This window comes from Vombatus ursinus, unplaced genomic scaffold (assembly GCF_900497805.2).
Source record: "Vombatus ursinus unplaced genomic scaffold, bare-nosed wombat genome assembly UNPS02014818.1, whole genome shotgun sequence".
NCBI classification, from domain to species: domain Eukaryota; kingdom Metazoa; phylum Chordata; class Mammalia; order Diprotodontia; family Vombatidae; genus Vombatus; species Vombatus ursinus.
Window position 1 is genome coordinate 13,820,681 of NW_020954596.1, and position 14,359 is coordinate 13,835,039.

General features: G+C 35.0%; 1 protein-coding gene across 1 annotated transcript in view; it reads right to left on the reverse strand.

Annotated features, from left to right (window-relative positions):
• The window catches only part of SORCS2 (sortilin related VPS10 domain containing receptor 2), a 797,231-nt gene that overhangs the window by 186,214 nt on the left and 596,658 nt on the right, over nt 1–14,359 (reverse strand). The window contains exon 7 of the mRNA XM_027836375.1: nt 9,143–9,232. Coding sequence (XP_027692176.1) covers nt 9,143–9,232 — 90 coding nt within the window. The remainder of the gene's footprint in view (nt 1–9,142; nt 9,233–14,359) is intronic.

Here is a 14,359-nt window from a genome sequence, read left to right on the forward strand (position 1 = left end):
TGGACTTTGAGTTAGAAGGACTGGGTTCCAATTCCAGTTTAATACTCATATGGAGAGGACTAATCGCGGGCAGCTGTGGTGGTTTACAGACTTGTCAACCCGTGAACGCTAAAGACAACTTAGAAGGTCAGTGGGAAAAGTCTGTGACGGCGGTGAGAGAAGAAGCTAGGTCTCAGCCGCAAGTCCAGAGAGTGCCCTCGGGGCAGTGGCTGCGTCCTGAGCTTCTGGCCCACAGACTGAGGGGGAATCGAGTGGCTAATCAGAGGGGGATTGCAAGAATCTCTCTGCCAGGGCTGAGGCAGGAATCTCTTGCTTTGCCTGTGCTTGGATCTTAGTCACAGATCTGAGGAGTGGTCCTGGGGAGAGGAAGAGTGCTGGTGAGGAGGAGCGCTGGCGTGGAGGAGCTTGTTGTGGTGGTGGAGAGGAAACACCTTGCCCCTTATCATAGCACCTTGGAAGAACTGACACTTTTCAGGTCCCTAGAAGTATCTCTGAAAACAGCTGTACAAACCCCTGAAGCTTGGGACAGTACATTCTCCACACTGGAAACAGACTCGTACCTTAACAAAGAGTTTAAAACTCAAGTAATTGGTTGGGATCATGAGCAAGCAGCGCAAAAAGAGTCAGACTATATTATCTTACTTTGGTGACAAAGAAGATCAAAACATACAACCAGAAGAAGACTACAAAGTCAAAGCTCCTACATCCAAAACTTCCAAGAAAAATATGAATCAGTCCCAGGCCTTGGACGAGCTCAAAAGGTATTTTGAGAAGCAAGTAAGAGAAGTAGGGGAAAAACTGGGAAGAGAAATGAGAGTGATGCAAGAAAATCATGAAAAGCAAGTTAACAGCTTGCTAAAGGAAACCCAAAAAAATACTGAAGAAATTAACACCTTAAAAAATAGCCTAACCCAAATGGCAAAAGAGGTCCAAAAAGCCAATGAAGAGAAGAATGCCCTAAGAAGCAAAATTGGACAAAATGGAAAAGGAAGTCCAAAAGATTACTGAAGAAAATACTTCCTTAAAAATTAGAATAGAGCAATTGGAAGCTAGTGACTTTATGAGAAATCAAGACACTGTAAAACAAATCCAAAAGAATGAAAAATTAGAAAACAATGTGAAATATCTCATTGGAAAAACAACTGACCTGGAAAATAGATCCAGGAGAGAGAATTTAAAAATTATTGGACTATCTGAAAGCCATGATGAAAAAAAAAGCCTAGACATCATCTTTCAAGAAATGATCCAGGAAAACTGTCCTGATATTTTAGAACCAGAGAGCAAAACAGAAATTGAAAGAATCCACCTAACTCCTCCTGAAAGGGATCCCCAAAGGAAAACTCCTAGGAATATTGTAGCCAAATTCCAGAGCCCCCAGGTCAAGGAGAAAATATTACAAGCAGTCAGAAAGAAACAATTCAGGTATTGTGGAAACACAATCAGGATAACACAAGATTTAGCTGCTTCTACATTAAGAGACCGCAGGGCATGGAATATAATATTTCAGAGGGCAAAGGAGACAGGATTACAACCAAGAATCACCTACCGAGCAAAACTGCATATAATTCTTCAGGGGAAAAAATGGTCATTCAGTGAAATAGAGGACTTTCAAGCATTCTTGATGAAAAGACCAGAGCTGAATAGAAAATTTGGCTTTCCAATACAAGACTCAAGTGGAACATGAAGAGGTAAACAGGAAAGAGAAATCATAAGAGACTTATTAAGGTTGAACTGTTTACATTCCTGCATGGAAAGATGATATTTGTAACTCATGAGTTCTTTGTCAGTATTAGGGTAGTTGGAGGGAACAAATTATATGTATGTATATATATATATAGATAGATAGATAGATAGATAGATAGATAGATAGATAGATAGATATAGATAGATATAGATATATAGATATATATAGATATATAGATATATATAGATATATAGATATAGGTATAGATAGATAGATAGATAGATAGATAGATAGATAGACAGACAGACAGATAGATAGAATGGGGTGAATTGAAGATGAAAGGGTCTCATCTGGAGAATAAAATTAAGGAGTGAGAGAGGATTATACTAGGAGAAGGAGAAAGGGAAAGGTAGAACGAGGTAAATTATCTCACAAAAAGAAACAGAAAAGAAAAGGCTCTTACAGTGGAGGGGAAATGGGGGAAGGTGAGAGGGAATGAATGAATCTTATTCTCATAGGATTTGACTTAAGGAGGGAATAACATACACATTCAATTGGGTATGGAAATCTGTCTTACCCTACAGGAAAATAGGAGGGGAAGGGGACAAGAGAGTAGGGGGATGATAGAGAGGAAGGCAGATTGGGAAAGGGGGTAATCAGAAGCAATATTTCTGAGGAGGGACAGGGTCAAAAGAAAGAATAGAATAAATGGGGGGGTGGGATAGGATTAACAGAAATAGAGTTAGTTTTTCACAGCATGTCTACTATGGAAGTGTTTTGCATAACTTCACATGTACAGTTTGCCTTTTCAATGAGGGTGGGTGGGGAGGGAGGAAGGGGGAAAATTTGGAACTCAAAGTTTTAAAAACACATGTTTAAAAAAATGTTTTTACATGCAACTGGGAAATAAGAAATACAGGAAATGGGGTACAGAAATGTATCCTGCCCTACAGGAATATAGAAGGGGAAGGAGGGGAGAGATAGCAGGGAAAGCAGACTAGGGGAAGGGGTATTCAGAATGCATGCCATCTTGGGGTGGGGGGAGGGGCGAGATGGGGTGAAAATTTGGAACTCAAAATCTTGTGGAAGTAAAAATAAAAAAAAAGAAAAGAAAAAATATTCATGTGAACGTGGGCAAATGACTTAATTTCTAGATATCTAAAATGGTGGTAATCCCTTTCTTCTTGACCTTATAGGGTTATGGTAAGAATAAAATTAGAAAGTAAATGTAAAATACTTTGTAAACTATAAAGTATCCCAATGTCAGCCACTATTATTGTTTTTTTTTCCCTGTTATCAAGCTCTTATGTACCCCAGGTTGGGAATACCTCCTTTTGCCTATTTCTTATTCACATTCTGCCTAATCTTCAAGGTACAGCCCAGGGCCAATTTCTTCCATGGAACCTTCCCTGTATTTACCTCTCACTCCTCTGATCTCCTATAATGCTACTAATGGCTGGACCATTAATTTCCTATCTAATTATTTACTGAATTCTAATGTTATTTTAATTCTTATTCTACTTAGAAAATGTCAAAATTGGAAAGGACCTTAGCAATCATTTCATCCAACTCCTTCATTGTACAAACTGAGGCCCTGAGAGAAGTGACTTTTCCAAAATCACATGACTAACTAGTCAAGAGCAGAGAACAGATACCAAGTCTCCTAATTTAGGAGTCCAATGTTCTTTTCATTATACCTCTGCTTTGTCTTCCTATAAAGATTCCCAGTTTCTCAAGAGCAGGGATAATTTCTTCTTCCCTGTATCTTCCAGAGAAAACAGCTATTTCCCTAACAAGTATGTATAAAAAATTAAATGGGTAGGTAGGTAGATTGATGAACTTAATACACTATGTGGAATAACTGAAACAGTTATTAGTTATTTAGTGGTTTTGTAAATTTCTGATGATCTCTGAGCCCCACCATTGAGCTGTATTTTCTATGCAAGATCTGCTCCTATACATTTTCCTCATTTCCTTAATGAAAGTAAGGCTTGTGGTAGAGTAGAAAAAGGTACTAGCCCAGGAGTGGGGAGACCTGGCTTTAAATCTCATTTATGTCCCTTTCTAGCTATACCACTATGGGCAGATCACATTCCATCTCTAAGCTCAGTTTCTTGCTCTGCCAAATGAGGACAATTATGTGGAGGCAGCTAGGTGGCTTAGTGGGCCTGGAGTCAAGGAGATCTTGTGTCCAAATCTAGCCTCTCACACTCACTAATTGTATGACCCTGGGCATTAACCTCTGTTTGCCTTATTCCACCAGAGAAGGAAATGGCAAACCACTCCAGTATCTTTGCCCAGAAAACCCCGTGGACACTATAGTCCATGTGATCACAAAGAGTCAGACATGATTGAACAACACATTACTTATGTCACAGGATTTTTGAAGATCAAATGGGCTAAGGACCCTGTAAACTATGAAGTACTACACACAACTGAAGAATTGTTTTTCTTAACCCAAACAAGGATAAAAGTCTCATACTGTAATCGATGCATTCTCTGTTACTCTCAAATAGAGTTTACAAGAAAAAATGGCTGGCTCTAAGAGAAAATTATATTGGCAGCATTCACAGAGAACTGTGTAGGTGCATAACAACATTGAATAGAGTCCCAAGTTATCTATTTTCATCTCCATGTGCCTTATTTATATATTGTCAAATGTCCAATAAAGTGAAAGATTCTGAGTCACATAAATTGAAGCAATAGACGGTAGAAAATGAAAAAGAAATAAACTTAATTAACTCAGAAACAGTGATTTTTTTTCTCCTCCATTCCTTCTTGTAGAGCACCCAAAGAGAAGCATGGTATAAAGGATTTAAGGTTAGAGAACCTGAATTGTAATCTTGGCTCAGTTCTACTAAGGATATGGGAAGGATATTTATAATACAATCACAACTCAACAACAATCATCACTACCATATTGTAATAAGAATTCAGATTTTAACAGCATTGCCAAGGTCACCAACACTTTCCACATAATAATCCTCTGAGGTTGGCAATGCAAGTATCCTTGTTTCCATTTCACAGAAGAGGAAACTGAGGCTGAGGGAGGTAAGGTTATTTTTTTTTAATATAGCTACACAGCTAGTAAGTATACAGAGCCAATATCTGAATCCCAGACTCCTACTCAAATAATTTAAAAAATCTTGTTGTAAAATCATTTTCCATACTTGCCAAGATGTGATTGAAATGGTTGCTGATAATCTAATAATAATGCCAATTTGTAGCCCATGGTGGTTTTGATTCTCCTGAGTATAAGATTAAGAACAATATATTTCTGACTACATATATATAAATACTATTCTTTAGTATTAAATGTCCCTAATGTTATTTTACTTAATGTTTATTTCAAAAACTGAGTGAATCAATGATGTTGAATGGAGTTTGCAATGAGAAATATGTGTGAAGGAAGGAAAAATAAAAAAAAAATAATGAATTTCTCCTAAGATAGGTCAATGCACTAAGAATACTAGATTAAGAAATAGCCATAGTGAATGAATGATAAACAGAAAAATAAAACCAAATGATAGAGACTCATTTCAGGAAGGTACTTATGAAATTATATTACTAGTAGTGTATGGTTAATGATAGGTGTTGATTCTCTCCTCCTCCAAGTTAATATAATCATAGAAATCAAGGGATAAAAACAAGAGGCAATGAGGTATTATGTTAACCAAGTGAAAAGAAATATTAACATACTCTTGTCTCTTCATGAAATATAAAGGAGTATTCCTTGATTGAATTGGAAAGGCAAGATACTGGAAAGGCTGGATGAAGACTGGCCATGGATCTGGTGGCCTGTTTAAAACCTGAGTTCACCAGCAAGTATCCAGAAAGGGAAGGATAACATAAAAAAGAATTTCAGTCAGAATCAAATTAGATTATGCTTGAGCAACAAGAAAGGAAAGAAATAATCAAAGAAGAATATAATAATAAAATATAATAACTACAAAGTTAAAATGTAAAGATTCATATAAAGTTAAAATAAGGGTCTATAACAGAATGCATTCTGTCTCATCTGACTCCAAGAAAGCAGGGATTACAACAATTATCTCATGGAAGGTAGCAATAAAAGTGGACATTAATGAGAGATAAATAGCAAAGCTACCTCTTGCTCAAAGGCAGCAAAATGAAATAGTATCAATATTGAATATGAATGCAATGAGGGTCATAAGAATCTAAAAACAGAAGGCTCAAATTAATTGAATTCTATGAAGATCTAAGATAATAAGATAATAGATAAGTAAGATAGTAAGATAATAGTTGTTTCTGACTTGAGTGTGCCTTTTCAGATTTCAGCAAATCTAAGAAAGTTAAACAAGAGGGAAACTAAAGTTCTGAAAATAATATTAAGAAAAAAACTACATGTGGCCTACAAAGAATGATTATTGAATGAGGATATTAAGGCATGTACGTATTTTTTCTGTACCACATGACATAATCACAAATATTCATCACATGTGTGAAGAGCAAAAAGAACTCAAAAGTAAATTAAGAATGATAGAAATAATAAGTTCATCCATTATAGGCCATAAAATAATAAAATTGTAATCAATAAGGGGATTATGAACAAAAGGCATAACTAGAGACTAAATAAGGTTTTTCTAAATGAATGGATTAGAGAAGCCATAGAGTTTGCTTAAGAAAAGCATATCCTACTGGTATAAAATAGAACGTAACAAAAATTTGTGGTACATAGCTATAGCAATCTTCAGAGGAAATAGATATGTAAAGTTAGAAGTAAATACAAATATTCATATAGTCATATATATATACACACATGAACATTAATAATTATAAAAGAGCAAAAAACATGTTAGTATATTGATACTTTATTTTTTAAAAAACTCTAGAAATCAACATATTAATAATACCCAAAGAACCACAGTTAGACATTTTGAAAATCAAGAAAAGGTCAATACAATGAAAAATTATAGCTATAAAAATGCAGCTAATAAATAAAACTCAAGGCTCTTTTTCTTAGAGACCAATTAATTGATAAATCATTTTCTCATCTGACTTTTAAAAAAGAGAGACATTTAAAAAAAAACCTGCCACATTTAAAAATGTTAATTCCAGAAATGAATATACTTAGCTTTTAAATGATAAAATGTATAACTAGGATACAGTGGGTGAATATTTAAAAATCGAAAATATCTATATCAATAAACCAGGAATAATAACTCTAAGAATCCTCAGAAGGAAAAATCAAGTAAAACATAAATGAGATCCCAAAGAAAACAAAAACAAATCCTGATCCATCTGGATTTATGAGTGAATTCTATTCAACACTTGGAAGTATATATAGGTATAGTGCTAGCTAAACTATTAAAAAAATTAGAAAAAATATCATTAACCTTTTATGAAATAAATGTGGGTGTGATCCTCAAAAGGTAGTTTTAAAAACTACCTATCAATAGCTCACATTAATATTGTGCAAAAATTAAGTGAAATGCTAACAGAGGCCACAAGTAGTACCTACCTATCTATATACACACATACATTCATATGCACATATATGTGTATATAATATATGTGCATGTATGTACACAGACGCACATACAAACATACATATACACATTATCTGTGTGTATATTTAAGTAGTTATAGCCAAGCTAAATTTTCACAAGTAATGAAATGATACAGAAGAAAAGATTAATATGATTTGGATTAGGTTGGGAATACTATATTGAACAGAAGAAATATGATCTAGACTTCACAAAAGCTGTGTAGAATTGAAATAAGTACAGAGGGGAAGAAAGATCACTGGGGAATCAATAAAAAAAAATAGATAAGTTGGCAGGAAGAAGTAAGATCTGTGTGAAGGGCTAGAACTTCTCTGATGTGTAATCCACTTGAGACACATTTATTTACTTCTACTTAGAACTGAGGAAACTTAGAGATCATCTTGTTCAAATCCTATGTTTTAAAGTTTACAAAATTGAAATTTAGAGAGGGAATATGACATGATGAAGTCAGTGGCAAGGTTGAGACTAGAACTCAGATTTCCTAAGTTTTGGTTTTCTACTTTCTCTAAATAGCCCAACAGAGTTTCTCAATCCCCACAAAAAGCATTCATTGGAGAGTTCTTTAAAATTACTGTCTACCATCAGCCAAGCCAATGCCTGGTAAGTCTTACTAAGCTAGAAGAGCTTCAAGTGTAGCAATTGGCAGCATGCATGTTGTCTAAGGACCCGCCTAGCCAATGTCAGGGAGGTTTGTCACAAGAGGGTTCCTTACTAGGACATGGATTTTTAGCCATAACAGATCTTGAAAACCATCTGCTCAGATGTGCAGCAGCTCTAATGTATGTCAGTTGGGGGTACCACCTACACATAATGAAATGATGGAACTTCTGAAGCAAGTCCTGCCATTATTATTTATTGAGGTAGTGAGGTCATTGCTTGGACAAGACTGCTAAGAAAAGTACTCTTTGCAGGGACTGATATCAAAGGCTGACTGCTCTGCCACTAAAATGTTGTTTCTTTAATAAAAGGGACTAGCTTCAGGTGAGAAAACACCTGGGCATTTTGTTAGACTGCAAGCTCAATAAGTCAATAATGCGACGTGGCAGTCAAGTACCAAAACACACCTACTAATGTGACTAAAGCTTGAATGAATTGAGTTGTATTGCATAGAACAAAAGAAGTTATGACTTTACCTCCACAACTCTTGCTGTGTGGTAGCTTCTGCTCTCAGAGAACTTTCAAACTAATAGGGAGTATAAAAAACTTCACAATTAAGTATTTTAAAATTAAAATGTAATAATTATCCATTTTAATTTATTTTTAAAGTCCCTAAATAGTTTACCTTCTATTCTAGAGAAGACTTTGTCTTCTCTAAACTTTTTTCTTCCCCAATGCTTAGCACAAGACTCAACATACAGTAGGCATTTAATTAATGCTTGATGAATTGAAAAATGACAAAAAAGACTTAATTACATTGGTAAATCAGTATAAAATGAGAATCATGGAATCTTAGAGATGGAAGGGATCTCATCATTCAATCTTTCCCTCAAATATGCTTCCCCTTTATAATAACCTATGCAAGAGATCATTCTACCTCTGTAACAGGAAACTCATTGGTTCACTAAATGACCTATTTCATAATTGGACTGGTCTGACTGTTAGGAAGATCTTGCTTAGACAGAGCCAACACTTGACTTTTTGTAATTACCCTACTCCATCTAATCACACACACCTCCACTGGTGGAGAGAAGACTTTACTGCTGCTTCCTGTCTCTTAATGATACCATATCCAAAGCAGTTGTTGGTGCAAAGTTTATTTCTTCCATCTTGGCAGACAAGCTGCAGAGCTCACCATCCTCCACAAAAGAAAAATCATCATGTGTATGTAAAACTTTTTCATATACAATGGCCTTAGGAGTTATAATTGCCCATAAGTCAACCCACCAACCAGCCTGAGCATCAGGAGGAATGAGCACAGCACCATATTTACCTTGGGCAGTGCATACTTTGGTAGCTTCATCAGAACAAATTCATTGCGTCGATAAGATACGTAGTATTTAGTCCGATTTGCTGTTGTCGCCTAATAGGAAGAACAGGCATATGTTAGATTTGTTTACTCAATCCAAACAAATTTATGGGGGAAAATACACAGTATAAATATTCAGGGAGATGCCCTAAAGTACGTAATAACTTTTGGACATTTCCAGGAATCATTTAAAAAAAATAATATATAACAACATAACAACAAAGGGGCTAATAATAATACTACAGAGTATCCCAAAAGGTTAAATGCAGGTTAAAGTTTTTACTTTACTGCACTTTTACTGCACTAAAACTTTTGGGACACCATGTACACTAGTTAGTGTATGATAATTAATAATAACAATAATAAGAGCTAACATTTAGATAGAGCAATATGGTCACAGCGTGTCTTAAACTGAGATATCTCTTCAGTCTTAAAACAGTCTTGTGAGATAAGTAAGTTGATTATAACCTTTTACGACAGCTAAAGAAACAGACTTCCAGAAGTAAAATAACTTGTCCAAAATTACTTCAAATAAATCCATCCTTGAAGGATCTGTTATTTTATTATAGTGGGTCCTCTCTTCACTGGTGAAAATCATATATGCCTTAGCAGATGGTCTCTAAGGGGGTACTTTGGCTGCATGATAAATTGCCCTGTGGCCAATTTATGGGCCTCTCATATCTGACCTAGGATGGTCTTCAGAAAACAATCATTGCTTCTATTGTGGGACCACACTTCATGCTTTTCTAGTTTTGTAGAATCTGGTAGAGCTCATGGTTCAACGTCATAGCTTTTAAGAATCTAGGGTCACCTCAAGTGAGGTATTGGTGGAGAACTTTTGTGGAAACCCAATAGCATACAGCCAGTGAATAGATGAGCCTGGAACAGATACCAAGTCATAGACTAGACCAGGTCATAAGCTTTGAGAGGTGGCAGGAATCTCAGGAGCTATGCAGTCTATTACACATAAGACATACATCACCAGTATAATACACCAGAAAAGGGGTCAACTAGCCTCTGCTTAACAACCTCCATGGAAGAGAAACTTACCACTTTTAGATAGCTCTAATGGTCAGAGGTTTTTTTTTTTTTCTTTTCCATTATATTTACTCTGAATTTTGTCTCATTGCAATTTCCACACATTGTCCCTGAGTCTCCTCTCTGGAGATGGACAGATAGATGAGTATAATCCCTTCTCCTCATGATAGCTCATCAAATACTTGAAGATAACTCTCATGTCCCCTGATACTTCTCATGTCTAGGCTAAACATCTCCAGTTCCTTCAACTAATTCTCATCATGCATAGACTCAAGGTCTTTTCCTTCCTGGTTTCTTTTTTTATCTGGACACTCTTGAGCAGCTACCCTTTTATTAAGGGGATCTGTTCTGTGAAGTTTGGATTCACTTTTTTAACTATGGCACCCAGAACTGAACAAAAAAACTCCAGAGGGCAGAGCATAGTGGAAACATCCTACACCTTTTCCAGAAGCCAATTCTCTCAATATAATATGAAATAATAATAACTCTTTGCTTGCTATATCACACTGAGCTTGCAGTCCAATAAAACAAACATCTTTCTAGAACAACTGGAATATAACCAAGCCTTCCTCCTCTTGTATTTGGGAAGTTGATTTTTTTTTCACATAAGCCTTTATATTTATCTCTACTGAATTTCATCTTATTAAGTCCCAAAGCTCTAGTTTATTATTCTTAAATTTATTGTCCAGTGGGTTAGCTAATTCTCCTAGCACCACATCATCTGCCTATTTAAGCAGCGTGTCATCCATGCTTATTTCTAAGTCATTGATAAATATGTTAAACAGCACAGAGCTAGCACATATCCCTGAGGCACTCCACTGGAGACCTCCTAACACGATGACATTAAACCATTAACAATTACTCTTTGAGTCTGGATATTCCACGAGCTCTGAATTCATCTAATTATACTATTGTATAGTTTGTATTGTTCCATCTCATCTGCAAGAAAAGTATGAGATACTAATATAGATAAGCTATATTCATGGTATTTTCTTCATCTACTCATGTGAGTAATCTTGTCATAAAAGGAAATGAGTCTAGTCTGGCATGACCTGTTCCTGATGAAATCACACCGGCTACTGGCAATCACTGATTCGCTTTCAAACCATATCACAATCATCTCTTTAATGATCCACTGTAGAATTTCTACAAGTCTGGCTTATAGTTTACTATCCTTGTTCTCTCCCCATTTTTTAGAAAATCAGGACATTTTTATTTCTCTAATCTTTAGGTATATTTTCCATGATTTTTTTTTTCAAATATCACTTCCAGTAGCTCAGGAATTACTGAAACTCCCATCACTAAGATATCATGTCCCTATGCTACACTTGTGATCTCTTTCCAAAACTTCTTAGCTATTTCCTCTTTCTTTTTCTATGGTTTATATTTATAGTATATTCCAATTACATAACCATTTCTCATTCTCTTTCTATTATCCTTTACTCAAATATCCCCTCTTCATGCTCCCCATCATACCTCCTGGATTTCTTCATATATTTTCTTAATATATAATCCTCTCCCTTCCCTCCCCTGCCTTGTTTCTTTTTAATAATGTCTACCTATTTAAATCTATAGTCAAGCCTTGGATTTCTTTCTATTAAGTTTTAGTGATACTTTGAGGTCCAATTTGTCTGCTTGAGGTGGGACCTCTTTTCCTCTTGTTTGTTACTTAAATGGTAGGTGTTTATGTGTAGTTATTTGAGGTAATGAATTTTATTACTGGCTCCTTTTTTTGGATTTTGTCTCCTGTTGCATTCTGGGCACCTGAACTGCTATTCTTCTCTATTGCTTGGGGGATACAACACACACACACACACAAACACACACACACACGTGTAAGTTAAAAAATCACAACTCATTAATGACCAAAAATATTGGAACAGTTTTAGGATGGCTGATTAGGATAGTTCAGAGACTGCTTCGTCTAGTGAGTGGAAAAAAAAAACTCTCTACTTGGAGTAAGAAAACCAAGGTCACTTATGTTGTTCACTCCTCATAAGGAACTGAACTTAAAAATAAATCAATTATTTGATCAAAGATTGACTGATCAACAGTTCAGAGAGGAAATATTCAGGATTTCTATTGATTATAAGGAAGAAAATTAAATGTAGCAATATCAGGAGTATTGATGGAGAAAAACCTGTTTTATTTTATTTTTATGTTTTTGCAAGACATTGAAAAAAGGCATTCAACCTTACCTAATTTAATGAAAGGGAAAAGCAAAAAGACACACTGATTAGATCATGGATTCTTAATGTTTTTTGTCATATGGACAAAAGAACAATGTTTTTAAAGGCATAAAATACAAAGGATTGCAAAGGAAACCAATTATATTTAAATAAGATTATCAAATATATGTATATTATACACACACATATACATATATGTACATATAGACAAATCCATTAGCTAATGAATCAAGGTTAAGAACTGAATTAGAGAAATACTCAGAAGGCTTTCCATATCAAAGATCAGTATCTTTGAGGAAACCCAAACATAAGTACATAGAAGGTTAGACCTGGAAGGAATATTTGAATATAGGATGTCAAAGCCAGAAAGAAGATTAGATTACAGAATATAAATTTTAACAACTGGAAGCTACCTGAAAACATAGAATAGAACGTCAGAGATGGAAGGATACAGCATGCAATATTAGAGCAGGAAGGGACCCTAGTACCTAGAATGTTAGAACCATAAAGGAATTTAGAGATGAGCTGCAATATTTTTACATTGGAGATGAAGGCACAGAAGCCTTGAATTGTGAATGTCTTGCCCAAGGTCCCTGGGATAGCAGGGATAAAATTCTAGGTTTCCTGATTCTTAGGCTAGTGCTCCTCCTAAACCATGCTTCCTCTTAAAGGGATAGATGCTAAAAAAATTAAATTAAATTAAAAAAAAAACAGTTCTTGCTGAAAGATGCAAATTTGACCTTTGTCTGTTGAAATAGAGATGAAATATGACAGAAAATCTACCTGCCTGAATATTTAATACACATCGAAAATGTAACATTTGAACTGCTTAAGTTACTTTTTCATTACAAAACCTTTTTTTTTTCACTGAATAATAAATGGGAAGCCTTTAGGATCCTGATTTATTAACTGACAGATAAGAGGAAAACTATACAGTTGTTATTTTTATTTATTTCATTTTAAAATATCAGCTTGATTTGTCATATCAAGCTGTCAAAAATACTGCCTTTCAAGGGAAGTCAGTTTCTTTAGTCTGAAAGCTAAAAGGAAATTCATTTACCTTTTTTTCCTCCCCTAAAGGGAAGCTGCCAGATAAAAAGTATCCACGAGCTGGAGACATAGTAATAAGTCCTGACTGCTAAGTGACTGCTATGTGACCTTTCTGGTTGTGTGGTATATGTTTCCTCTCTGGACATATTTCCAAATGATGATAACAACTATAATGAATGTGGATAGAGGGTTGTAAGGTTAGTAAAGCACTCTTTGTCCATCATCTCATTTGGACCTCACAACAACTCTCTCAGCTAGCTACTACAGTTATCATTATCCTTAATTTACAGGTAATAAAGTTAAATGTTTTACCCACAGCCACATAGCTAATAAGTGTCAAAGGCAGAATTTGAATTCAGGACTTACAGACTGAATCCTGTTTGGAAGTCATTAAAATGACTTTGTCATTAATTAAAAAAAAATTCATTTTACCTTAAGGTTTATAAAGAGTTTTCCCATTTGTAGTCCTCTAAGGTAGAGAGCACAAATACTGTTTGTACCTATTTTACACTCAAGGAAACTAAGGCACAGAAATTTATCATTATTATTTATTAATCATATGATTAATCATTTACTAAAATTATTTAAAATTAATATCATAATCATGAAATTTATTCATGAAGGTTATTATTATTAATCAATTAACCCATGGTTACATATTCGTTGCCAAAACTGTTGTGCGTATCAAGGCCTCCTGAGTTAAAGCCCAAAATTCTTTTAAATAAATTATGGGCTATGAAGGAAGAGATTTGTGTCTCATAAAGCATCATAAAAAGCTAATCAATAACATTATTATTATTGTTATCATTATTATTGATATTAAAAGGAAGGACACCCATATATGTATATCCATCTATCTATCTATCTATCTATCTATCTATCTATCTATCTATCTATCTATCTA